General features: G+C 36.2%; 3 protein-coding genes across 3 annotated transcripts in view; 1 reads left to right on the top strand and 2 right to left on the bottom strand.

Moving 5' to 3' along the window:
* The first annotated feature begins 330 nt into the window (after positions 1–330).
* The window catches only part of LOC127861531 (uncharacterized), a 180,445-nt gene continuing 154,986 nt past the window's right edge, over positions 331–25,789 (top strand). The window contains exon 1 of the mRNA XM_052400109.1: positions 331–415. The gene's annotated coding sequence lies outside the window, so the exon portion shown is untranslated. The remainder of the gene's footprint in view (positions 416–25,789) is intronic.
* On the bottom strand, positions 9,514–10,302 carry LOC127861727 (tigger transposable element-derived protein 6-like). The gene has a single exon (XM_052400414.1). It carries the CDS (start codon positions 10,300–10,302, stop codon positions 9,514–9,516), a length of 789 nt encoding a protein of 262 aa, XP_052256374.1.
* LOC127861726 (tigger transposable element-derived protein 4-like) lies at positions 10,310–11,105 on the bottom strand. The gene is made up of 2 exons (XM_052400412.1): positions 10,763–11,105; positions 10,310–10,443 (listed from the first exon to the last, which is right to left on the bottom strand). The coding sequence occupies exons 1-2, from the start codon at positions 11,103–11,105 to the stop codon at positions 10,310–10,312; spliced, it is 477 nt and encodes a 158-aa protein (XP_052256372.1).

Raw genomic sequence — 25,789 nt, 5'->3', positions numbered from 1 at the left:
ACTTGGTCGATGTATAAAGTGGGTTCTGTTTTGCCGTGATCCATCTTAAATTATGAATGAATTTTTAGAAATACAGTATACCATCTGAAGCATTGTTTTATTAATTTCGTTTTATTTGGGGAACTAGTAGTTTGTGTTTTTGTTTGTAACGTCTGTACAAATACTGTCCGTCATTTTTCCTTCATGACACTTAAACTTGTTGCTTGCCATTGTTGCTTCGTTTTTATTTAAAGCACGTTGGGTATCGGGATGAAATAATGGAGGCTTTTATATATGTTAGTTGTGTGTTACCTTGATTATGAGCAAAAAGTTATCCCCCTTGGTTAAATTTCTGACGCTGCCATTCTAAAAAAACAGACGCTGGATTCATCAGCAAATCATCGAAAGAATAAGATTAACACATGTTTAGAAAAATGTAAGAGGTAAGAACATTTTTAAATTGACTTCAGAAAATGTATTGCCAGTCGGACCAGTGTGTTTAGAAATGTTACATGGTCAAGCCCCAGCGACATACCTGATAATAATAGGCTGATTTGCCCTGTTTTCTCAGACTCAGAGCGAGGTTCATTTTTGAGTTGTTAACAAAAAAGATCCTTGAATCTCCAAACACCAAAGTGCAAGAAGAACATCAAATTAAATTCGTTCTCAATTAGAGCTTTTTTATATTTTGGAACAGTCTGAGTGAAGAAACTATTTCTTCAAATAATGTGAACCTTTTCAAAACCCGACTGAACAAGGAAAATTGGAACGCAAAACAACTTGTACCATCATGCTTTGAGCATAATGAAATTAATTAGTTATATATAAATTGTTAGAAACCAGGGTTTTTTTTCCACTTTTTGGGAAGATAGCCCATGGCCTTGGAATTGGGAATTTTATCGGCAATTTCATGAAATTGGGAAAATAAATTCATTAGCCTTTTTATTCCAAACGAAAAGTCCACTGATAATACTAAATTTGATATAACTCTTTATAATCATTCAAATGAAAAGAACAAAATCATTTACTACTTTGTTATATGTAATTGCATTTAAATTGTGATAAAATACACATTAGACACTTCTTTCTAAAAAAAAAAAAAACAAAAAAATTTTTTTTTTTTTTTTTTTTGGAAATTGGGAATTTTTTGCCACATTTTGGGAAAAAAGTATACTTTTTGGGATTGGGAACATAGCCGAATTTCGGCTACACAATCGGGCCAAAAAAACCCTGGAAACCTACAAGAAGACATTCATAATCAGTCTGCGAAATAAGCGCATGCCCGTCGGCCTGGGCGTGTAAATTATAGCTCGGGCCTATTATAATTGCCATATCGTACCCACGTCGGGTCAGTAGAAATTCCGTGTATCAATATTGTTTACATTTATAAGTGTGATAATCATCATTATTTTGTGAGTACTTGGCGAAGATTTCCGACTGAACTTTGTTCAACTTCGCCTAAAATACAAGATTTAAACGTGTTCCGAGTGGTCCATACATTAAACGGTCATTTTCGAGTTGTAACCCAGGCCAGGTAGTGAACAATTTGGACTGGTTATTTACTATTGGCAAACGTCATGCTTGTAATATATTTCAAATAAGTGTCTGCATGTTAATCTCTATGCGCATGCCCACTGACCGCTACCAGGCACTAGCCACATTTTATCTGCCAGTTGTAAAATAAACATCTTAGAAACAGCACGCTTGTGTTCTTGACTTGATTGTCTATAATTGCCTTATCACATTTGTGATACTACTAAGACTATGTACATTTGTACGACAAACAAAATATAACTAGTTAAAACAACATAACATAACATGGTGTCAGAGTAAAAAAATAATAAATTTGGATTCTATTTTGTGTAAAACTATCTATAAAATGGGAATAACACCTCCGTGTATGAACTGGACTGATTCAAATCCTCCAGAGAAATGGAATAAATTTAAACGACACTTGGAATTAATATTTTCCAGACCTCTGAAAGCCAAATGCTAGGAGGAGAAAGTGTCCTACCTATTACTATGGACAGGTGAAAAAGGAAGGGATATTCACTCCACATGGTGTGACATATCCGAAGAAGATTCAAAGAAACTGGACACGTAATACACCAGATTTCAAGCTCACGTACAGCCAAAGCTGAATCCCATATTTGCGAGACACAATTTCTACAACGAAATACAGGGCGGCGATCCAATCAACGCATTCGTCACTCAACTACGGTTGACAGCAAGAGACTGCAACTTTCGTGACACGGACGAAATGATTCGCGACCGCATTGTGTTTGGCACAAATTCATCGAATATTCGTGAAAAGCTCATTAACCTGAGCAGAACTAACTCTCGACAAAGCAATTCAGATTGCACAGTCTTTTGAGTACTGGCAGAAGCAGCTTTGGACCATGACTGAACAGGACGTTCATCGTATCCATTCAAGGGGGAGCAGGAAGTGCAGTGGGACCGCAGCAGCAAGAGCTACAGCCAGATAGGCGTTCGGGACCAAACACCGCAAGGGTGAAGACGCGGGAACATTTCAAACAATCGTGTGACTTTTGTGGAAGAAAATGTGGGAGATGCCCAGCGAAAGGAGTGACATGTCACACTTGTGGCAAAAACAATCATTTCGCAAAAGTGTGCCGGTAAAAAAAATGTGCATGAACTGAATGCAGAAACAAACAACTTATGTTACGAAACAGACAGTGCTAGTGTTTTATACAGGAAGGAAAAGGGGCGTGGTGCAAAATTTTAAAAAAGGGCACTTAAGCGCGCGACATCCATAAAAAGGGCGCAAATATATCTGTATAGTGACTTAATAAGAAGCTTTGTTACACACAAACATTGTATGTATAGTTTTGAGATTTATTGTTGAATAATTAAACCAACAAAATCCAGAATGTATATTTTATTATGTGTTTTATATTTTCATGTAGTAACAAAAAACAAGTTTAAACACCATAGGGTATACATGATATGATTCGTCCTTGTCGCTCACTAATATGGCTGAAGCAAATTGTATTAAAGGTAAACGGGCAATAAACAGTATTCTATCATCTATGTCCAATTATGGCCAACTGCCAAATTCAATTTTCTTTAAACTATTTGACTCAAAAGTTGTGCCAATTTTACTATACGGGTGTGAATTGTGGGGTTTCAAAACCAGAGATTGTATAGAACAAATAAACGTTATGCTTGTAAAAGATATGCATGCTTAAATGAAAAAACACCAAACTCTGTCACACTTGGCGATTGTGGTCGTTACCCGTTATTTATTAACGTAACGGGAACTCTGTCACACTTGACGATTGTGGTCGTTACTCGTTATTTATTAACGTAACGGGAGGCTGAAAACTACAACGGGCATGGCATGGTCAGGGGTGATAACCCCAAAAAAGGGTTAGGGTAAGAGTTATGGTTAGGGGTCGGGTTAGGGTTAGGGTTGGGTTTAGGCTAACCCAAACCCGAACCCGACCCCTAACACTAGCCATAACCCTAACCATAACCCTATAACCCCCCCTTGCGCAATACCATACCATGCCTTGCCCGTTGTAGTTTTCCGCCTCCCTTAACGCGCAGATAAGGTGTTTAAAATTCTGGCTTAAAATACTAAAAATGCCTGACTCCAGATATGTACGAAAATGTTACGATTATTTGGTTGATACTAAGGTCCATCTAGCTGTGAATTGGGCAACAGAAATTAAACGTTTATTGGATGAAAATGGATTTGGATACGTTTGGAACAACGGTCATGTACCACACTTAAGCACTTTCTTAAACGAATTTACGATACGGCTCAGAGACCAATACATCCAATCATGGAGAGAAACTATTAACCATTCACCAAAACTGAGTGTGTATAAACATATAAAGTCATCGTACAGTCATGAAAGGTACCTTGACATTCTATGTATAAGAAAATACAGGCATTGTTATTCACAATTTAGATCAGGTTACCATGAACTTGAAATAGAAAAGGGCCGGTATTCTAATATTCAAATACATGAAAGAATTTGTAAAGTTTGTAACTCAAAACAAGTTGAAAGGGAATATCATTTTGTTTTTATCTGTTCAATGTTTAAGGATCTAAGGGCACGATTTATTCCGCGAAAATTTCTTTTAAATCCCAATGTAATGAAAATGCATATATTAATGTCAAGTCGAAATGAAACTTATATTAAGGATCTAGCATCGTATATTTACCTTGCATTTGTAAGACGTAAGGAGTTACTTACGTTGTAGGGTAGCTACTTATCCTTTACTACCTTTTTCAATATGTTAAACCTATACCATTGCATGCTAGATGATGTTATGTGCACACATGCTTTTGTATATATATATATATAATTATGTTCTATAACTGTGTCAGGGGCCGGCGGCCTGCATATCACAATAAACCTTTGTTGTTGTTGTTGTTGTTGATATACAACTGGCTTCCCTGTCAGCACTCAAGTCGAGGATCCTTTTTATGACAACTGGGCTTTCAAATAACTTAATTATTTTATTTTTATTTAATAAATGACATGGTGAAATATGCATGTACTAAAATTAAAGTGTTGCCGCATAAAATTGTAAACGGGTATTGTTTTCACTTTGAACTTTCATGACCACGTGTTGTATTGTGTACATTTTATTTCGCAAAAAGTGTAACTAGGAACGGCGCCGTACTGTCTTTTGTTCATTGTCAATTAATTCAATACACGTTAATTGGTCTCCGATATAAACTTGTTTTGCTTACAAAGCAATTTGCATCAATTTCTAATTTACGTTTCGTCGAAAGTGGAATGCCAAAATCGGAAAGCGTACGTTGCGACATTCTAAACACGAATGAGAAGTGGTACAAGTTCAATATTTTTGTAAAATTCATATCTGTGTTTGCCAATTAACATATTTTGACAAGTTACAAACGGGTGATAATGTTCTTAATTGAACCAATGGTGCAGGTCTACTACTGTTACAACAATAAACAACTTTTGGCCAAACAGGGTCCAAGACGGGGTATCAACTTCTTTGCCGACATTCACACGTTATTGTAATCAAAACATCGTGACAAACAACAAGCACGTGCTCCAATTAAGCGCGCTCTGCTTAACCGTGAACAGCAAACGTGTTAAGATTGTCGTCTGCTACAATTCATCAACACACATCTACTGTGAGCCTGCGCCAATTGTATTGGATAGGAGGCGGAGCGTTATTTTAATCGACAGCTTTAATTTGAGCCTGCGCCAATTGTATTGGATAGGAGGCGGAGCGTTATTTTAATCGACAGCTTTAATATGTCACGGGTTGCTATTTTCGGCGTATGGCCAATTTTCAGGAAGTACAGTGGACGTCATGGGGCGTTGTAATCGGCGTATGGAAACAATTATCGGGCGTAATATACGGCCGTACGCCGCTTAGTGCAAGCCCTGTTGATTAAATTTTATTAACTTAAAACTGTTTTGCATTAAATTGAAATCAAATCAATATTTTACAGATACAACTTTTTTAAAAATTTAATTACGCGTAAAAATAAATGTTTTGATATAACTGAATTATGCATGAAATGCACAATTTCCACGTGAATAACATCGAGGTTTTCATCAAGTCTCCTAAGTAACTGTGCACTCCGGTAGTGTTACAAAGCCACTGAAATTATCGATTGATATTGACACATGGTTATTCACGCATGATGAATTCACAACCGCGCGAATCTTCGCTGATAATAGCTTGGTTAAGAGGCAATTAAGATGTTATCAATAAGGTCGCGCACGGCGGAAAACAGGGCGGCAGCCTTTGAAAGGGCAGCATGGCGCTGATTTGCTTTGAAAGGGGCAGCGAGGCGCTTCAAAAAAGCGGCGTGGCGCCGCGCCACGCTAAAACGGCCTGGATAAAACACTAAGTGCATGTAACAATATTGATTGCAACATCGATATGGTAAGCAAGCTTTGTTCTCATCCTGATCGCGCATTTGTTCAATTAAATGTCTGCCCCTCCCATGTCCCGATTCAATTTAAAATAGACACAGGTAGTGCAGTCGTAGGTTTACCGCTTAAACATTTTCACACGTTAAATCTCAACACCCCTTTGAAAGCCCCAGATAGCCGCTTAACCTCATACCCTGGAAACACTCTCCCGGTTAAAGGGATGGTCAAACTGACATTGAGATACAAAGATAAGATTACCGAACAAATGTGCTTCATTGTGGACGTTAATGCTTCCCCTCTACTGAGCCTCCAAGCTTCTGTTGACCTAGGTCTGATCACACTGACCTACGCAGTAGATAATTATCCCCTTTAGACAAGGAATCTGTACTGAAGAGTACAGCAACCTTTTTCAAGGTGTGGGAACCATCCAAGGTGTTTGCAAATTACACATCAAGCCTGATGCCATACCTGTTATTAACCCCCCCTAGACGAGTATCAGAAGCACTTAGGGATAAGTTACATAATGAGCTCCGACACTTAGAGGGTGATGGCATAATTGCTAAGGTCACCGAACCTACTGACTGGGTTAACTCGATTGTAGTGGTAGAGAAGCCCAAAACAAGCGATTTGAGAATTTGCCTGGACCCAAAAGCATGAAATGGCGCCATACGACGACCACACTACCCAATGCCAACACTAGAAGACGTGACGTCAAAACTGACTGATGCTAAGTACTTTAGTACACTAGACATTACGCATGCATACTGGAGTATCCAGTTAGACGAAGAATCTTCATAGTTGACGACATTTAGCACTGTTTTTGGTCGTGACAGTTGGTTAAGACTTCCTTTTGGTGTTTCTGCGTCATCAGACCTATTCGAAAATAAAATGGACGAAGTATTTAATGGACTGACGGGCATGACTGCGCTTGTCGATGATCTGTTGGTCACAGGAAAGACAAGACAGGAACATGACACAAATTTGCTACGTTGTCTCGAGTGAGCACGAGCAAATGGAGTACGGTTTAACCCGGACAAATGCAAAATCGCAGTTCAAAAAGTCATATTCTTTGGTCATGTGATCAGCTTAAATGGACTGAAACCTGATCCTTAAAAAATAGAAGCGGTCACAAAGCTAGGTATTCCACAGAACAGGACGGAATTGGACACCCTACTTGGCATGGTCAACTACCTGCAAAACTTTGCACCAAACCTAGCTGAAAAAACGAGTCCCATGAGATCGTTACTTAAGAAAGACGTTGAATTCATCTGGGATCACGCACAGACGGACGCATTCAACAAAATGAAGCTCGTTATTACACAGAGTCCTGTCTTAGCATTCTTTGACCCTAAGAAACCAGTTACACTTGAATGTGATGCCTCAAAGCACAGTGTTGGCGCAGCCATATTTCAAGATGGCCGCCCAATAGCCTATGCATCAAAAACATTGACACAGACTGAATCTGGTTACGCAAACATAGAGCGTGAGATGCTGGCTATATTGTTTGGTTGCAAACGCTTCCGTCAATATATTTACAGTAGACGTGTGACATAACACTCAGATCACAAGCCATTATCAGCAATCATGAAAAAGTCACTTTCTATTGCTCCACCCCGTCTACAAAGAGTGATGTTACAATTGCAAAAAAACGACCCTGACGTTCAACACGTTAACGGGAAAGAAGTTCCAATAAGTGATCTACTTTCCAGACAACCAGACATAGATTCATTTGAATTAGAAGGCCTTGACTTGCACGTACACACTGTTATGCAATCAATTAATGTGACTGACGGACGAATTCATTTTTTACGCGAAGCAACAAAGAATGACCCTCAGGGTCAAATGCTAAAAGCCACTATCTTAGACAGATGGCCAGAAACAAGATTACAGTGTAACAGGTCAATTCTAGAATTCTGGAACCACAGGGATGAGCTATCCTGTGCTGATGACCTGATTTTAAGAGGTCAAACAATAGTTATGCCAGGACCGGTAAGACAGGAAATGGTGTATTCAGTTCACAATAGCCACATGGGTATCGAGTAAACAATACACATATTCACGCTTGACAACAAAGACTACCTGATTACTGTCGAGGCATACAGCAATTATTTCGAAATTGACTTATCTACCTAACATGAAAAGTACAACAGTCGTACGAAAACTCAAATGTCACTTTGCTAGACATGGTATACCAGACCGACTTATATCCAACAATGCTGGTCAATACACATCAGATGCAATGAAAAACTTTGCAAATGAGTTGAATTTTACGCAAGTATTTTCCAGTCCATTGCATCCACAGTCAAATGGCCTAGCAGAAAATGCAGTGAAAACAGCAAAACGTTTGCTGCAAAAAGCCAACGAAAGCGGACAAGAACCTTATTTGTGCTTTCTTGAATACAGACACACACCTCTTAAATCTGGCTACACCCCTGCACAACTGATCATGGGCAGACACACTAAATCTGTAATACGGGTTACCCAAAAACATCTGCGTCCCCAAACAGTTAACACAAAACATATTCAATCTTTTAAACCAAGAGAGAAAGAAAAACAAAAGCATTATTTTTATAGGTCAACAAAAACACTGCCAAAACTTGAAGTCAATAAATATGTTCGAATGCAGCATGGCAAAATATGGTTACCAGCCAAAGTCATTAAGGTTCACGGTGAAAAATCTTACGAAGTACAAACGCAAAACGGCGGAATTTATCGTCATAATCGTAGGATGTTACGGAAAAAAAAATGAGAGCTTCCCGGAAATTATCAATTTTGAGCCAAACATCTTAACACAGACTTTCCCACAAGTAACCACAAATAACACTCCCCACAGAAACAACTTTGATCAAGAGATTAAGAGATCAGCATCCCCAATTAATGGCCCTTATCAGACAGGATCAGGTAGAGTTGTGAAGCCGAACAAACTGTACAGTGGTGATCAATATATATGTAAATAGCTGTAAAATAAATTTAGTTTATAGCTTACAGATACAGCTTAAAAAAAGGTGCATGACTACTATCATATTCAAAACCAAAATCAGTATTACATATACAAATACAGTCCAACCTGTCAATAAAGACCACTCAAGGGATTTGGTCGTTGTGGTCTTTGTTCACAGGTGGTCTTTATTCGCAGGGTCGATCGAAACTTGGCAAAATATGCTAGTAGTTTTTTAACAGGTACCTTATCTATGTATGTGCTCTATTGTTTAAATGTTTGAATACTTATGCATGTATAATGAAATAAAGGATTGAAAACACAGTCTTGTTTTACATTTGTATATATATTACATGTTGTATTTCTATTCCCTTATGTTTTAATTATTTATTTAATTTATCATATACTGTATAAATAACTATTGACATACATGTATACGTACATGTACATGTAATTCTACAAAGAACAAAGTACAAAATACACATAACATAGCAAACATTTATACATGAAATACATGAATCACTACTACACAACCAGTAAAATTTACAATAATGGACAATAAATGACATCTGATATTTATATAAGACTGAAAACATCAAAGAATAAGATTTCAGACAGATACTCAACGTACCAGTAGAAACAACAAAACACAATTAGCACTATGACCCCCGTCCCCCTTCACTCAAGACACACACAAAATCAAAACACTCGCTTAAAAAAATCACTTATTTTACTCTGCTTGACACTAGAGTCCATCCTATATTTGATAAACACATCCTGTGCTTCCATGATTGAGTTCAGCAAGCAGTCATTTTTTAGAACTGCAAACGAGCGCAGCTTTTGAAGGCACTCAGCTGCTTCACTAACACTAACACACTTGGGAGCTTCTGTTCCATTGTCGTCCTCGTCATGCTCAGCAGCGGCAGCGGTGTTTCCATTGAGATCGGCGAGGATCTGGGGTGCCGGTCGCTCCCAGAAATCCATGTTGTTATCGCAAGTCGGCAGATTGTTGTCAATCTTGTCGAGTTCAGTGATGTCACAATTGAAGAGCTCCTTGGAGACACGAAGCATGGACAGGGGAAGATCGTCCTCAGGTTCAAAATCAGTGTCACTCACGACGGTCGCATGGTTGCCCGTTGTTAGGAAGTCAGGTGTGACGCCACACTTCCCAAAGCACTTTAAAATCGTCTCTGTTGAGAGTTCCCGCCAAGCAGCCGAGATCCAATAGATGGCGTCGAGGATCGAGATGTCGCGCAGTATTTCGGGACCAAGCTTGGTGGGATGACGGTCCATCTCTTCCAGGACGTACTTGAGCTGCCGCTTCCGGAACTTAAGTTTCACCGCCTGAATTATGCCCGCATCCATTGGCTGTACCAAAGACGTCGTGTTCGGCGGAAGGAACTGTAAGTTAACGTTTTTCAGTTTGATGTCGGGGTGGACTGGGGCGTTGTCGAGCAGCAACAGGATGTTTCGCTTCTGCTTCCCCATCTGGCGATCAAGGTCCCAGAGGGGTGGTCATCCAAGCTTTTCGATTCGCCTCATAACGGACCGGTAGCTTCCGTACGTCTATGGATCCAAAGCAGCGCGGCTTCCGTGACTTTCCAATGACGAGCGGCTTCAGCTTCTCGCCTAAAAAGACAAACAGATATTTTAAGATAATGATGTGTTCTCATTTTTAAAGAGAAAAATAATGCATTTGAATATCAATCGTACTTTCGTTTGACAACTGATCATGCATGTACGATGTGAAGTTTTAGTGCAGATTCGTTCAAACGACACAAAGACACAATTTTGTTTTACGGATCGTTTCGGCTTAGAGGACTGAATAAGTCATGTAAAATATCGAATATAAAATATATTTTTAATGAACAACTTCTATTAATTATTTTCAGCTCAATTCAACAGTGAAAAATGCGTCTAATATCACTTTAACATAATGTTACATTACCTGTCATGGATGCACAGAGTGCAATTGTGATGCGAAGCTTTGATCGCTTGCCGCCGGCGCACGATTCACCCTTGGTGAAGTAGGTCGACCGGGTCGAATCCCTAAAGAATAGACCGCTCTCATCCATATTGAAGATGTCCTTGGGTTCGTACCCGGCACACACAGTGGGCAGCCTCTCCTTCCAGTCTCTTACAATATCTTTCTTGACTTCACCCTGCTCACCACTCTGAATCTTAAATACAATGCTGTTTCTTTTTACAAAAGACGCGAGCCAGCCATTGCTAGCCTTAAAGTCCAAATATCCTAACTCACACGCAAACTTCAAGGCTTTCTCCTGGATCATAGGTCCAGACACAGGCAAGAGCCTTGCACTTGTGTCAACAAACCACTTATGCACTAAGTGATTCACTGACGCGAATTCCGACTCACTATTAGGGCGTTTACTTTCACAGTTTACGTTCTCCTCGAATTCGTCCATAATCTCATGTTTACGCTTTAAAATGCTCTGAATTTGAGTTTTTCCTACACCAAGATCACTAGCCACACGTCTACAACTGTGTCCTTCACCTAACAAACTAATGACCTTAACGCGTTCTTCCAACGTCAAGAACTTATGCTTGGAAGCCATGATGGTTAACTTGAACTGACAATTTATTTTTCTATAATCTATGAACGTCTTATTACGGAGAAATTTAAGAAGAGAATGACTATCAAAATGTTTGTCTTTAATAGGCATCGTAAATGATATGAAACCGTTAATTTCCTTAATGAGTTTATGAAAGCCAAATTTGTCTTTGATATTTTCGGCAATTAGTACATTAATCGCGAGTCACTTAAATACAAAGGCAAATTTTTACACTTTTGACAAACTGTCAAATGCATAAAAGAAGCAGGCGACTACCAATTAGCAATGCATGTTAAATAAACAAACAACTGCTATCGAGTGCAATAAACTGTCACTTGCCAATATCTCCATAGCGACCGACAAGTCCACTGGTAAGATGTGTATCATGTGACTACGCAGCTTCCTGGCGGACATTTTGTTTTTTGAAAGTTGCGATTTTTATGATTGCAGTGGTCGTTGTAAGCTATCACAATGGAGTTTGGGAATGTAAAAGGGTGGTCGTTGGTCTTTTTTCACAGGTGGGCTTTATTCGCAGGTTCAATATATAGTGAAATCGTTCGGGAGGAAATCGGTGTGGTCGTTATTGACTGTCGGTCGCTATTAACAGGCGGTCGCTCGGGCAGGTTGGACTGTACTCATTGAATTTAAATATATCAAGTTAACGAACGAATCATGCTCTTGAAATACATATTTGAAATGGTACTGAATTTAATTATGCTATGTATAAATTTCTTCTTTAAAGAGAGGAGGATGTTATATATGTCGAACACGTGTCAGCATGTTTATCTCTATGCGCATGCCCACTGACCGCTATCCGGCACTAGCCACATGTTATCTGCCAGTTGTAAAATAAATTTCTTAGAAACAGCACGCTTGTGTTCTTGACTTGATTGTCTATAATTGGCTTATCACATTCGTGATGCTACCAAGACTATGTACATTTGTATGACAAACAAAATATAACTAGTTAAAACAATATAACATAACAATGCTGATGTGTTACTGCTGAGGTAAACCAATCGACAGAGCTCCAGATAAGGTTTTGTGAAATTCATAACGTTACTTCCAGGTTTTCAAAAAGAATTCTTAACTCTGAAATTGTATTCCTAATGTTACTACCAAGTTTTGGAAAATAATTCTTAACTGTTTTAAATGACCTAAAAATAAATAATAATGGTTATTTTCATGCAAAAAATCAAAATAAACATACTAGCAACTTTATTTAAACGAGTTCAACAGTGTCTGTTCAGTATTATAAAATTTTATTTTTCAAATACCGTCATATGTCCAAACTGTGCTTAGATTGCATGCCTTCGATGATTTTTTACATATTTCACAATTAAAACGGGTCTCCCCTTCACTCTTTTCAACGATTAGCCACGGGAATTGTCCCTTCCACTCATTCAATGTTTGTTTTTTTGTTTAAGTTTGGACCCGTTGTGGCGCTTTTTTTTGGTAGCTTTTCCGACTGTGTCGGCAACTGAACATACAACATCGTATAAGATCTTTTCTATAATGTCTTTCTTAACATTCAACTTCGGCTCACTTCGCGTACAATATGTTAAAAGCGTGTTTTTGCACGCTTTACAGTTTTTTAGGATGCTCTCTGGGCGCCGCCATTGTTTTTTGACAGATAGACTGTACACACCGCTTTTATTGGAAAAAATGCGCTTTGTTAAACAAACCCGATAACCATTCCATATAAGCACCGACAAGATCTTTAATACGCAAAAAGAACTCAGTAAAAATCAATACGAACCGATGTAGAAATAATATTCGTAACTTAATTTTGTAATTCTTAATGGTACGACAAAATTTTAAAATAAATACGTAACAGACTTGAAAATAATTCGTAATTACCAAAATACAACCCTTATCTAGAGCTCTGCAATCGACATCCACAGCTTGCATTTTAGGAATAAACATCGTTTTACTTTGTAACCTTATTTGTGTGTTTATTTCCAAAGTTGTAAGTTCCTACGCCCATAAGGCTGCATAATGCTTAAATACGTAGCTGGAGCGAAGCCTGGCAAGAAACTTCCCACAACTGATCGTAAGTCAACAAATGACTATGAAAAATCACGGAAACGTAAATTTCTAGAAAAGTGCTTAAAAATCAGTGATGAAGGAGAAGCTACTTCTGTAAGAAAGAGTTTAATAAGCTATGCTTAAAAACACAGCATAAGAAAAAAGTCAACATGTATGATAAAAGTATGCCATCTATGCCTTCACTTGTCAAGTAAACTTCTGGCAAATAACTATCAGCACCCGATTGTATAAACAGCTTAACCGGCGGTTAACCACATACCGGCGGTTAAAAGTCGGTAACATGTTGGCTACTGGTCGGTAAGCGTTTGTATAAAATTTGGTTAGTTATACCGATCGGTTAAAACCCAGTTAAAACATACCCTGCTTCCCTAGGTGGGTAAGTACAAGTAACCGAGAGGTAACTTACACAAAATTGCCGCGGCGCGCGACATTATAAAAGCTAACCATCGACGACCTTCACAATTTCGACGAGTAAACAACAAATTGCAGCGACTGACACTTTATTTGACTTAATTTACCGACTTCGGACGACGAATTTAAGGACGCACAGAACGTGTTCTTATATTCTGTTATGGGTATGCCGTGTGTGATATGATGCATCAATGGCGCCCATGTTAAAATCCTTTCTCCGTGAACAGGGAACAACAAAAGTACAAACAAAAAACAAAACACGTTCGAACTAGTATCTTACCTTTAATAATCCTTTAAAATCCACAAATAATCCATTTAACTCAATAATTGACGAGTTTGCATCTAGGGTCTTTGATAATTATTTTAGCATAGTTAAATAAAGACCCTAATGCCATCATATCATTATATTCAAATGAGAACTTTCTTCTTCGTCACACGCTACGTCATGTACTCTATGTACATTACTGCTGTTAAAATGAACCGGAGCAGATTATCAAATGTGTCGTGTTCTGAGAAAAATGGGCATAATGCACGTGCTTGAAGTGTCGTCCCATATTAGCCTGTGCAGTTCGCACAGGCTAATCAGGGACGACACTTTCCGCTTTTATGACATTTTTTGTTAAAATGAAGTCCCTTCTTTGCAAAAATTAATTTTTGGCGGAAAGTGTCGTCCCTGATTAGCCTGTACGAACTTAACAAGCTAATCTGGGACGAAACTTTACGCACATGCATTATGCCCAGTTTTCTCAGAACACGACACAAATAATAGCCGTTGATGAACTCGGTAGCATTTGCAGATTTCTGCATATAAAGATATATTTAAACTTGAACAATGTTTTATTTGTATGGTAAATTCCCTTATTGCACAAGAAAGTAAGTAAGTTTATTGTAAACATAAGCCCAATTAGAAGAATAGTCTAGCATGTTACGACGACCATGTATAATTTTTATGTTACATCTAGAACAACTAGAAGAATATACGTCTTTGTAAGCACTCCCTTGCAGTTTGGAAGCACCAGGGATTCCGCTAAATGATGCAAATCCCGACATCATTATCAATTTGTCCCTGGTCATTTTGATGAACTCATAGTTAAAATTTACACTTTATTTTATTGTGAATTCATTTTAAAATGAATTTGATAAAAAAAATACATGTCGCTGTTTATAAGCGTGACACTCTGCGCGAAAATTACGTCATTAGAAAATGCATTGTGGGAATGTTTGGGTTAAAGTTACCGGTGGTTAAATTCCACTATGCGCGGTTAGGTTACTTTGCGGTATATCGTGTTTATACAATCGAGTTACCTTGAAGGTTACTATACCTGAATAACCGCAAACTTACCAAGGTTTGAATGTTACCGAGCGGTAACTTTAACCAGCGTTTATACAATCGGGTGCAGGTTGCTTGTTTTACAGGATATGGTTTCTGATGAAGAGGATCTCCAGGATGGAAGTGATGATGAGATGAACGAAGAAGTTGTTTATCACATGTTAAATACTTATAATTAATAAAGGACATAATTACATTGACTTGTTATATTGTGTTGCAATTGTTTTTGCAATAGGCTTTACAGTTAACATACCCTGGATACAATTTTACTTTTTAATAGATTATCTGCTATTGAAAGATGAAACCCTTTAGCAGGGTGTATATTTTAACAAAATTACTTTGGGCTAGTAATTTTGCTGATGGGCTACTTGTCCACCATTCCAGTAGCCCGAACGGCTAGTGGATAAAATGAACTATCCTGAAGACTGCATAAGATGGTCCAAGAAACCTTAAACGCTAAAATTATGGCCTTATGATCCTGGTTTCCAGATATACACAGGTTTCATGACGTTCAAAATGTTGTCATTTGTTGTGTTGTAATTTACCAAAAACAGAAAAAGGGGAAGAGAGATCTACTTAAGATGAGTGCTGATTGTGAAGACTGTGGTAACTTATGCTCTCTATGCCAGCTTTTGTTTGCATATATATTGGTAAAATCATCAGGGAGTCCTCAATTCTCATAAATAATCACATAAGGTGTAACACTGACAAGTTGACAGAAAATGTGATTCCATGTGTAGTTACTAATTACATTGTCTGCATTTTATCAGTGTATAATACACTGTATATATTTTCATGAAATTATGTGTTATTCTGATTTACAATATGTGTTTTCCCATGAATTCAGGGCTTTTTTCCTTCTTAGAGAATGGCGGTGGACGGCCATTTCGCAATTTTGACATGGACATTTAACAAATCTAGCAAGGCCACAAGACAAGATTTTTACAGGGGTGAGGCGTTGTTTTATATTGAGTTTACCAGTCAGAATATTGTTGATGTAAATGTAAGTGGTTATTTGTTGAAAGAAAGTGTCCAGACTAGGAAAATATGATTTTAATGCATTATTTCAAGGCATTTAGATATGATGCAAGTATTAAATATGTTTTTACTATACTTATTCTTAACCAACTAAATTTCACAATTGTAACAAGTTTGTGACTAGTTTTTCCACAATTTTCAAAAGTTCACAACTCATTTTTTCACAATTTTGAAAAGTTCTCAACTCATTTTTTCTCAAAGTGAGTGGGCCAGGGCCGCTTCACAAAATCAGGAAAAATAGTGCTGGAATTCCTCACAATTTTCTAGACGTTTTTTATATTTAAAAACAGAAAAGACAAATCCTTCGAGTACTGTGTATAGGTGGGTAGATAGATAGATAGACTTTTATTTTCCTCCATTCATGTAGAGCATAACATATAATACAGGTTTTGAACAATTAAGTACAATCGACTATATACACATAAAAGAGATCAAAATGAAGTAACTCAATACTGACATTATATTATTTACAAAGATAAGGAATATAACTAGAGTATATATAAACACAATTGTTAGGTCAATGACATGAATAAAATCAATGATAATGATTTTAGTTCACACACGCACGCACTCGCGCATGCACGCACGCACACATAAGAATATATACGTTTACATGTACATATACATTAAGACACAGTATACGTTATGGACAATCAAATACGCATAAGAGATAACATTTAATAAAGAACAACCTAATACATCTGGATATATTTATAATTATTGGCAGCATCATCGCTGTATTAATGAAGCATTTTGCAAATTGAGACGGCAATAATTATACCAAGGTGTAAAAAACGCTTCTGAGATGTTTCAGAGCCCAACTTTAATATGTTCACACATTGCCCAAAGGCACTGATCTAGATGAAGCGTTTTTAATCTTCAATCCCACAACTCTCAAGTATGAGTGTCCACAATTTCTCGCGTTCAGCTTCATTAGCAGTACAATAACACAACTTGTGGATAATCAGGTTTCCCGTTCTGAGGTTACAACGTTTGCAGATCTGCATGAACTGATTTGATATTAATATGCCGATGTCATTCATTAGAGTTTTGCACAAGCCTAAGAGTTTCTTATTGTCCTTTGCAATTAACCATAAAGGAAAGTAACCGTTAGTTCTTATAACATGCGCCGTTACGCCCCATTGGTCTCTAGCTTTTAAACGATTTACCATGTACAATGTATCAATGAAATATGAAACATGCCAAATATCTGCCACATAACTTCTTAGTTCTGGTACCGATTTAAACAAAGGTTTTTCCCATGGGATCAAATATAAAAATATCAGTGAAATAGCCTATCAACAGGTAAGTTAGTTCTCTTTTGTACCCAAATTTTGGGGTGTTTGTCCCGGCGTCCCGATAAGATATAATGTATTCACTATTCAAGCACCGTCTGGCTTAAATTTATCATCGCTTATTCCTTTATTGCCCCCTATTTACAAACCATTTGTTCTATTTGATTGCTTATAACATGCTTTTAATTTGCATATTATAATTGAGTATAAGCTGTCTCCTATCAATTGTCATCATCAACATCAGAGTGTCACATGCAAAGTTTCAGCCAGGTCATATAAGACCAAGGAAAACTAGGCTTAATGCATGTCTTCTAAGAAAACTTAATGCATGTGCAGTCAGCACAGGCTAATCAAGGACAAACTATCTGCCGAGACTTTATTTCTGTTTAGAAGAGACTTCCTTTAAACAAAAAATAAAATAAAAATATAAGCGGAAAATGTTGTCAATGATTAGCTAGTGCAGACTGCACAGGCTAATATATGGGACAACACCTTGCACACATGCATGAAGCCCAGTTTTCCCACAGCATGGCTTAAATAGTATCTTGTCAACAGATGTTCCAGATTACCCCTTGAAGTTGTCAGCAAGACTAGAACAAAGGGTCCTTGAAAAGAGAGAACAAAAAAAGAAAGATATGCAAGGTTTTTACCTAAATGTAGACAAGTGGCTTTTTTTTGGTGTTGGAGTAAACAGATTTAACTCTCCTATTGTCTATAGTGTTTGTCGTAATACTTGTTCTTGATGGGACTAACTGTTTTAAAACATTAATATTATTGTGAACTATTTTATTTTGATTGAGTTAAATTTAAAGTAAAAACCTTCAAATTTTGTTTGTATATCAATATCAATTTTGTTGATTTCTGTCTTACTTCTTTTCTGAACAAATATGTAGCAATAGTGTATTTATATTGGTTTCTCAATTATATACTTTTTAAATTGTATAATTTTGATTTTACATGTATTACCAAAAAGCACTTGTATAAGGAAAGTTATAAAACAATTGGCCCCAACTAACATAGATACTGATAGAAACAAAGAGTTAGAAAGATAGTTAATGCTCAATAATTCCCAATCCTCTCCTTTATTAATAAGCTAGACATTGTAAGAGACTTAGGCATTTTAGTTTGTTCCTTTTCTAGTGGACAATGGATGCTTTGAAATGTCTGTTTTTTCGGCGTAAGCTGAATAAGCCAGCTTTTCACCCTGACTTGACCTTTGTAAGTGTCCAATAATACTCAAATAAAATTTCCCGCGGCTAGGTACGAATGAATACACTTCATTTATTCCATTGGCTGATTTGAGTATAACACCAGAACATTGGAAACATATCCGCGTCTTTGTAACACTGTTTTACTGCATGAAACAATTTTATCTCTAATGAAAAGGCCCAATAGATAGAACAGTTTTACAATCAATTTTCTACATAAATACAGTTTGTGCGTTCACCTTTTATTTTCAGAGAATTACCAGCGCAAAAGCGTTTAACTAAAGGCTATGTTGTCATATTTAGTACTTACTTGCATTGCATTTCAACCCGCGAGGTTTCGGGTCAATACGCGGTCATTTTGTGAAAGTCAGAGTTTATATACAGTTCAGTTCATCACCGGAGTTCGCAAAAGGGGTTGCGATCATTGTGTCTTACTGACAATAACGTAGTGACTGTAATGCATTGCATTCCAATCCGCAAGGTATCAAGGTCAGTTTGCGGTCAGTTGCAGAAATCTTTATATAAACGCCGTCTCGTAAACTTTGTGCACTTGAAGTCTGTTTTGATCAGAAAGATACTAAATAAAGATATTCGGCGATATTATTGTGGTATGTCAATCATCGATTTTTAATATGGTTTCAAAATTTGCATGATAAGGACCAATTTTGATAAAATTAATTAGAGATATTTATCCATTTAGACCAGTTTATTAAGCATGACCACAATAATTCGCTATACTATAATTATGCAATTAAATAAGATTCGAGTATTGCCGGCTGACCTATATGCACTCGTTTATTTTCATGTTTCTTGTGTTTTTCTATTCTGTAAATATAGATATCTGAGTAATAATATCACATAAAGCAAAATAAGCCACGAAATCTGGCGCAACACCCCGTAATTGATTTGCTTATGATGTAGCTAACAACTGCGCAGAAAAAAGGCATCCGCTACTTTTTATCTCATAGAGATAACTTTTGATCGTTCATAAACATCGACCACAATCAACGCCGTATATCTTTTTTAAAGATATTTCTTGTCTTTATTAACTAAACTCTATAACAATTGCATGTTATTTTCTCACAGTATATTTTCTGTACCTGATGCTTCTACCAGTTGCGTATGTAAAGCTTAATGAAACCCATCTAAAAGACATTGGACCTTGGACATTTCCGATTAAATTTCCTGAGATCGGGGACCATTTAGAAACTAGTGGTCCTCGAGTCAAACAAGTACTATTAGGTTGATATTTATGTTTAAAAATGTTACCGGACCTGATGTCCTATAAGATTTTTTTTGTCTTTTACATATGTTGGCTAAATGCAAATATATTCACTACCATAAATGTTTGAATCATCATTGAAATTCACTTTAATCCAATGTACATTTAAATGTGATGGTGTCAATTTATTTGGAAACCGTATTGTGGGTTGACCAATAGTTAGGCTTTATATAATAATCAGTGGTGTGTGTTGTCCAACATTGAATACTAGCTATAATTATTCAATGCTGAATGAAATAATTAAAATGTACATGTGTTATTGCATATATACACCTAAATTGAAGTTAAAGTGGGTAAGCAATTTTGTCAAATATTTATTAATTTATATAAAATGTGTTATGAACTGATTATACATATATTTCAATATAAATTAAAATAAAAGTAGAGAAGAACATGTGTCAAAAAATGCGAAATAAGCCAGGTATTTAATTGTGAAAGCGAAAATGTCTGTTCAGTCAAATTCACCAGCATATATATCATGCATGTACGATGTGAATCTAAATTTAGTTTTACGCATCATTTTAATTTCCTGCAACAATATCTATTCATATGACACACAAACACTAACTCCGATCCTATTAAAAAGACGAATGCTTTGGTTATTGTTGGAAAATATGTATGAAATATCTTTGCCACAATCGTCTCGGGGCGCTAATTTGTCTTTGCTGCATTTTTTGAAATTCTTCTTCAATGTATAATTTTTCTTGCCTATTTTTTGTTATTGTAACATATTTTTATCAATATATTACAATTTAACACATATAAAAATCGTGCATACCCACTTTATGATCTTGATTTTATATTTCACTTAATTGACATCTGACCTTTAAAATCTAACTGGTGTATAATAATGCAATTTTTATGTTTGCAGTAAACATGTTTTGATAACTTAAAGGGATCTTTTCACGGTTTGGTAAATTGACAAAATTGAAAAAAGTTGATTCAGATTTGCAAAATTTCGTTTTAGTTATGATATTTGTGAGGAAACAATATTACTGAACGTTTACCATAGTCCAATATAGCCATTATATGTATCTGTGACGATTTGAAAACCTAAAAATTTAAAAGCGTTACAACGCGAAACGATTGAATAATTTGGAGAGTTCTGTTGTTGTCGTTCAAATTTACGAAACTACGAAGATTGCTTATAAAAGGTATAAAATACTCCAACTGTGTAAACCCGGCTGAATAGCCGAGAGGGCTAATGCGTTTTTACTTCAGACTAACTCCAGGACTATGGGGTTCACTGGTTCGAGCCCTGGTACCGGCTACTTTTTTTTGCTTTTTTTTATTTTATTCTTGATTTTTTACTGGAGCTTTTAAGATCCAATGTTTACATTTATTAATATAAAGCATTTAATGACAAACTTCAAAATATGCCAAAATCTGTGAAAAGGCCCCTTTAATTTACATGTATAGGCATAATATACGTAGGCAAGAAAAGAATTCACTAAGTTGACCTATGAGCTAATTAAGACAAAACGAGGCAGAATCAAAGGTAACAAAGCAACACACTTTTTCCAATTATATGCAAAACATAATATGCTATGGATGCCCATTGAACACTGATGGCGCGCCATACTTTTTTCCATAGGACTGCATAGTAGCAGACAGAGGTTAGGACTTAGTACTAATGCGGGGAGGGGGATTTTTATTGACATAATATCTATAGAATGCATTATGCATTCTGTATTTTATTTCAAACCCTATCCTGTTTAACGTGTTACATATTATATTTTTACATAAAAGCTATTGTTTTCTTTAATGTACCATAGCTATCAAAGTAGCATTATTTCATGCCTGTTTTGAAAAGATGTTATCAATACCTATTATCTTAAGGCATATCAATATTGTTATAATTACTTTGTATGACTGATGACAGTATCGTTTTGTATTGTCTGCAACTGTGTTGTGATTGTGAACGTCTTTTAGCAAAGATCGTGTGAAACATTATAGTCATCCTTTATTGTTAGTGTATCAAAATTGATTTGCAATTGAATTTCGAATAAACATGAGCATTATGTGAAAATGAAAGGATATATATCAAAATGTTATGGCTCAAATAAACCTTTAATGTAAATAGTGATTGACCATTGCTGTAGGAGAAGTTTTGATGTAGTAAATCAATTATTTTCAATGAGTTGTTAACAAGTGTGCTTGAATTTTGTGATGTGATTAAAAGAATCAAAAAGGCTTAGTCAAATTCATACTTCAATAATATGGTTATTACTTACTCTGAAAGCATGAAGTGAACTTTATAAGGAACTTCTGAAAAAGGTGGCATTAATGTTGCATTAACAGTTGAAATTAATTGATGAAAATATAAGTGGAACTAACAATATTTTTTTTGAGCACTTTATGAGTGCTTCTTGATGTAATATCCAAGGCATGAATATAAATAAAAAAAGAAAAACTGGTATATAGTAATGAACTATTTGACTGTAAACACAGTACAATTTATTATATTAATTTTTTTTAGTGAACAAAAACTAAAATTATTAGTTTCACAAAAACTGGGTCAATTTTTAAATAAATGACAAATAAATAATTAAATTTATCAACTGATAAAGCATATCATCTTTCACATGTCGTGTGTCTTGGATACATATTCAGTAACAATGTGTGACCAAATGCAGTGTCTAAGGAACAGAATTCTCGCCAAACGAGAGACAATAAACAACAAGCTTCCTCAGGTGTACATAAAATATAACGTTCCGAAAGCCATTCGAAGCTTTGGCATAAATGATAAAGGTAAAGTGTCGATGACTTCGCCGGCAAGACTTAGCCGTGTATCCTTGGTAACAAAGGCATTAAGGAGTGCCACTGAACGAAAAGTTATTGAAAGGAGAAGTAAGCTCTCATATATTTTGTTTATTACAGGGACTTGTTAACAGATTTTGATATTTTTAGCTCATTAGGTGAGCTATTTTGATCACTCTATGTCTGGCATTGTGTTTGAATGCCATTACTTTTAAGCTGGTTAAAAATCAAGACGCCACACTTTTTTTGCTAAATCTTGATGAAATTTGGTGAGAATGTTACTCTTGAAATATTTAGGCCATGTTTGAATCTTTGTCATATGTGTAAAAAAGACTGGCTCACTATGTTACATAGAAAACTTGTGTAACTACTCTAAGAGCCACATTTATGACACAATCTTGATTAAGCTTGGCAATAATTTTTGTCTTGAAAATGTATAGGCCAAGTGTAAATCAGAGACATGTTTTGTCCAAAACTAGGATTTTATTTTAAATCTTAGAAAAAAAACACAACTTTTAGATCATTAACACTCTAAAGGCTACCTTGTTCATTTGCTTATGATAAAACTTTGTCAGAATGTTTATCTCGACAATATCATGGTCAAGTTTATATCTGGGTCACTTGCATCTAAAAACTAGGTCAACTAGCTGAATATTAAAAACCTTGTTACCATTCTAGAAACCACATTTATGACTCAATCTTGATGAAGCTTTGTAAGAATATTTATCTTGACACAATCTAGGGCAGCTTTCTAGATATCAATGTCAAATCTTAAGAAAATCTTGTTACCACTCTCTAGAACACTTTTTTTTACTAAATATTAATCACGGTGCCTATACCACATGACTTTTTTCGGATCTGTGTTGGGAGAATAAAGCGCGACCCAGTTAACATTTTTAAGGATCTTTTTTTATATGTTTCACCATTTTTAATGGGATAAAGTGGAGAGCCCGTTCATTCGTAAGAGGTTTCTATAGGTATCATGATCTTTTTAAACAAATAAGTATTTTTTTCAGTAAAGTGTTTCCGTAAACCACGCGTTTTAACGGTTAGAAACATGTCGAATCAGTGCGGGGACTTCATATTACAAATGCGCCGTTGCACTTTACTGACAAAATACTTACATGTTTTAAAAGATAATGATACCTATAGAAAACTCTCACGAATAAGCAGGCTTTCCACTTTATCCCATTAAAAATGGTGACATATTTAAAAAGACATCATTAAAAATGATAACTGGGTCGCGCTTTATTCTACAAACACAGATCTTAAAAAGGCACGTGGTATAGGCACCGTGTTAATGAAACTTTGTATGAATATCTTGACAATATCTACGCTAGTTTGAATCTGGGTTACATATGTCCAAAAACTTGGTCATCAGTTCAGATTTTAACAATCTTCTTACCATTGTAGAAGCAATATTTATGACTCAGTCTTAATAAAACAGAATGTTTATTTGGACAATATCTAGGTCAAGTTTGAATCAGGTATAATTTGGGTAAAAAAACTAGGTCATTGATGAGGGATGTACCTTGTTTTAACAATCATTTACTGTATTAGCTCCTTACTAACTTTATAATCAACTTTACTATTTGGATGAATGTTTAATAATTACATTTTTTGTTAAAATTTGATATTTTGGCCTTCACCGGGATAAGAAACCGGGACCTTTGGGAGAATGAAAATCTTAAGTGCTACACAGGGTAATTCAGGCTGAATAAAAGTTTATTATGGATGCTGTTTTAGTCAGACACATATTTTTTCAAAATTATTGTTAAAAAATGATGAAAGTACTATACATGTTCATTCATTTCTGCACAAATTTAAATTGTCAGGTGACAGTTAATTGAAAAAGAAGTACACATAACAATGCAATGTTTGGACAGGTACAGCAGAAAACTTGATATGGACATAAATAAATGTGATGGTTATATTTACAGCCTTTTTTTCAGCAGAGGTAAATTATTTGTATATAAAGAACAAATCTTAATATAGCTGTTCTAAATGAATTCATTATCGATTCATTATGAAACATTATCAGAGTACAGATAAAGGGCAAAAGGGTTTATGGACAATTACTGAAAGGCTTGAAATATTCTTGGTATCCATTTTGAAATGGAGCCATTCATTAGATTGTGAATTTTTCTCAGTAGTTTCTCATTCCATTTTGCATTTTTGTCCCCTACCGGTTTCACCGGAGGTGACTTATGGTTTGCACTCTGTGCGTCTGTCTGTGAGTCTGTCTGTGAGTCTGTCTGTGAGTCTGTCTGTCTGTCTGTCTGTCACACTTTTCTGGATCCTGCGATAACTTTAAAAGTTATTCATATTTTTTAATGAAACTTGAAACATGGTCAGATGGCAATATGGAGATTATGCACGTCTTTTCAATTTGTTCCTACGTCAAGAATTCTGGTTGCTATGGCAACAAATAATAGAAAAATTCTTACAATGCTGGAGTCGGTAGGGTACATATGTTGCTTGGCAATAGTCTTGTTAATTATATTTTTATGCCCACCTTCGAAGAAAAGGGGGTATATTGTTTTGCTCATGTCGGTCTGTCCGTCCGACCGTATGTCTGTCCACCAGATGGTTTCCGGATGATAACTCAAGAACGCTTAGGCCTAGAATCATGAAACTTCATAGGTACATTGATCATGACTTGCAGATGACCCATATTGATTTTGAGGTCACTAGGTCAAAGGTCAAGGTCATGGTGACCCGAAATAGTAAAATGGTTTCCGGATGATAACTCAAGAACGCTTAAGCCTAGGATCATGAAACTTCATAGGTACATTGATCATGACTCGCAGATGACCCCTATTGATTTTGAGGTCACTAAATCAAAGGTCAAGGTCATGGTGACCCAAAACAGTAAAATGGTTTCTGGATGATAACTCAAGAACGCTTATGCCTAGGATCATGAAACTTCATAGGTACATTGATCATGACTGGCAGATGACCCCTATTGATTTTGAGGTCACTAGGTCAAAGGTCAAGGTCACGGTGACTCAACTTAGAAAAATGGTTTC

The sequence above is a fragment of the Dreissena polymorpha genome, chromosome 16, assembly GCF_020536995.1.
Source record: "Dreissena polymorpha isolate Duluth1 chromosome 16, UMN_Dpol_1.0, whole genome shotgun sequence".
NCBI classification, from domain to species: Eukaryota; Metazoa; Mollusca; class Bivalvia; order Myida; family Dreissenidae; genus Dreissena; species Dreissena polymorpha.
Note: the sequence above shows the minus strand (reverse complement) of the source record. Positions and strands in the feature narration are given on the sequence as shown.

Coding starts and splice junctions, on each gene's coding strand:
- LOC127861726 (XM_052400412.1), bottom strand. CDS start 11,105: ATGATCCAGGAGAAAGCCTTGAAGTTTGCGTGTGAGTTAGGATATTTG. Junction 10,444..10,762: donor ACTCTGTGCATCCATGACAG/GTAATGTAACAT, acceptor TTGTCTTTTTAG/GCGAGAAGCTGAAGCCGCTC.
- LOC127861727 (XM_052400414.1), bottom strand. CDS start 10,302: ATGGGGAAGCAGAAGCGAAACATCCTGTTGCTGCTCGACAACGCCCCA.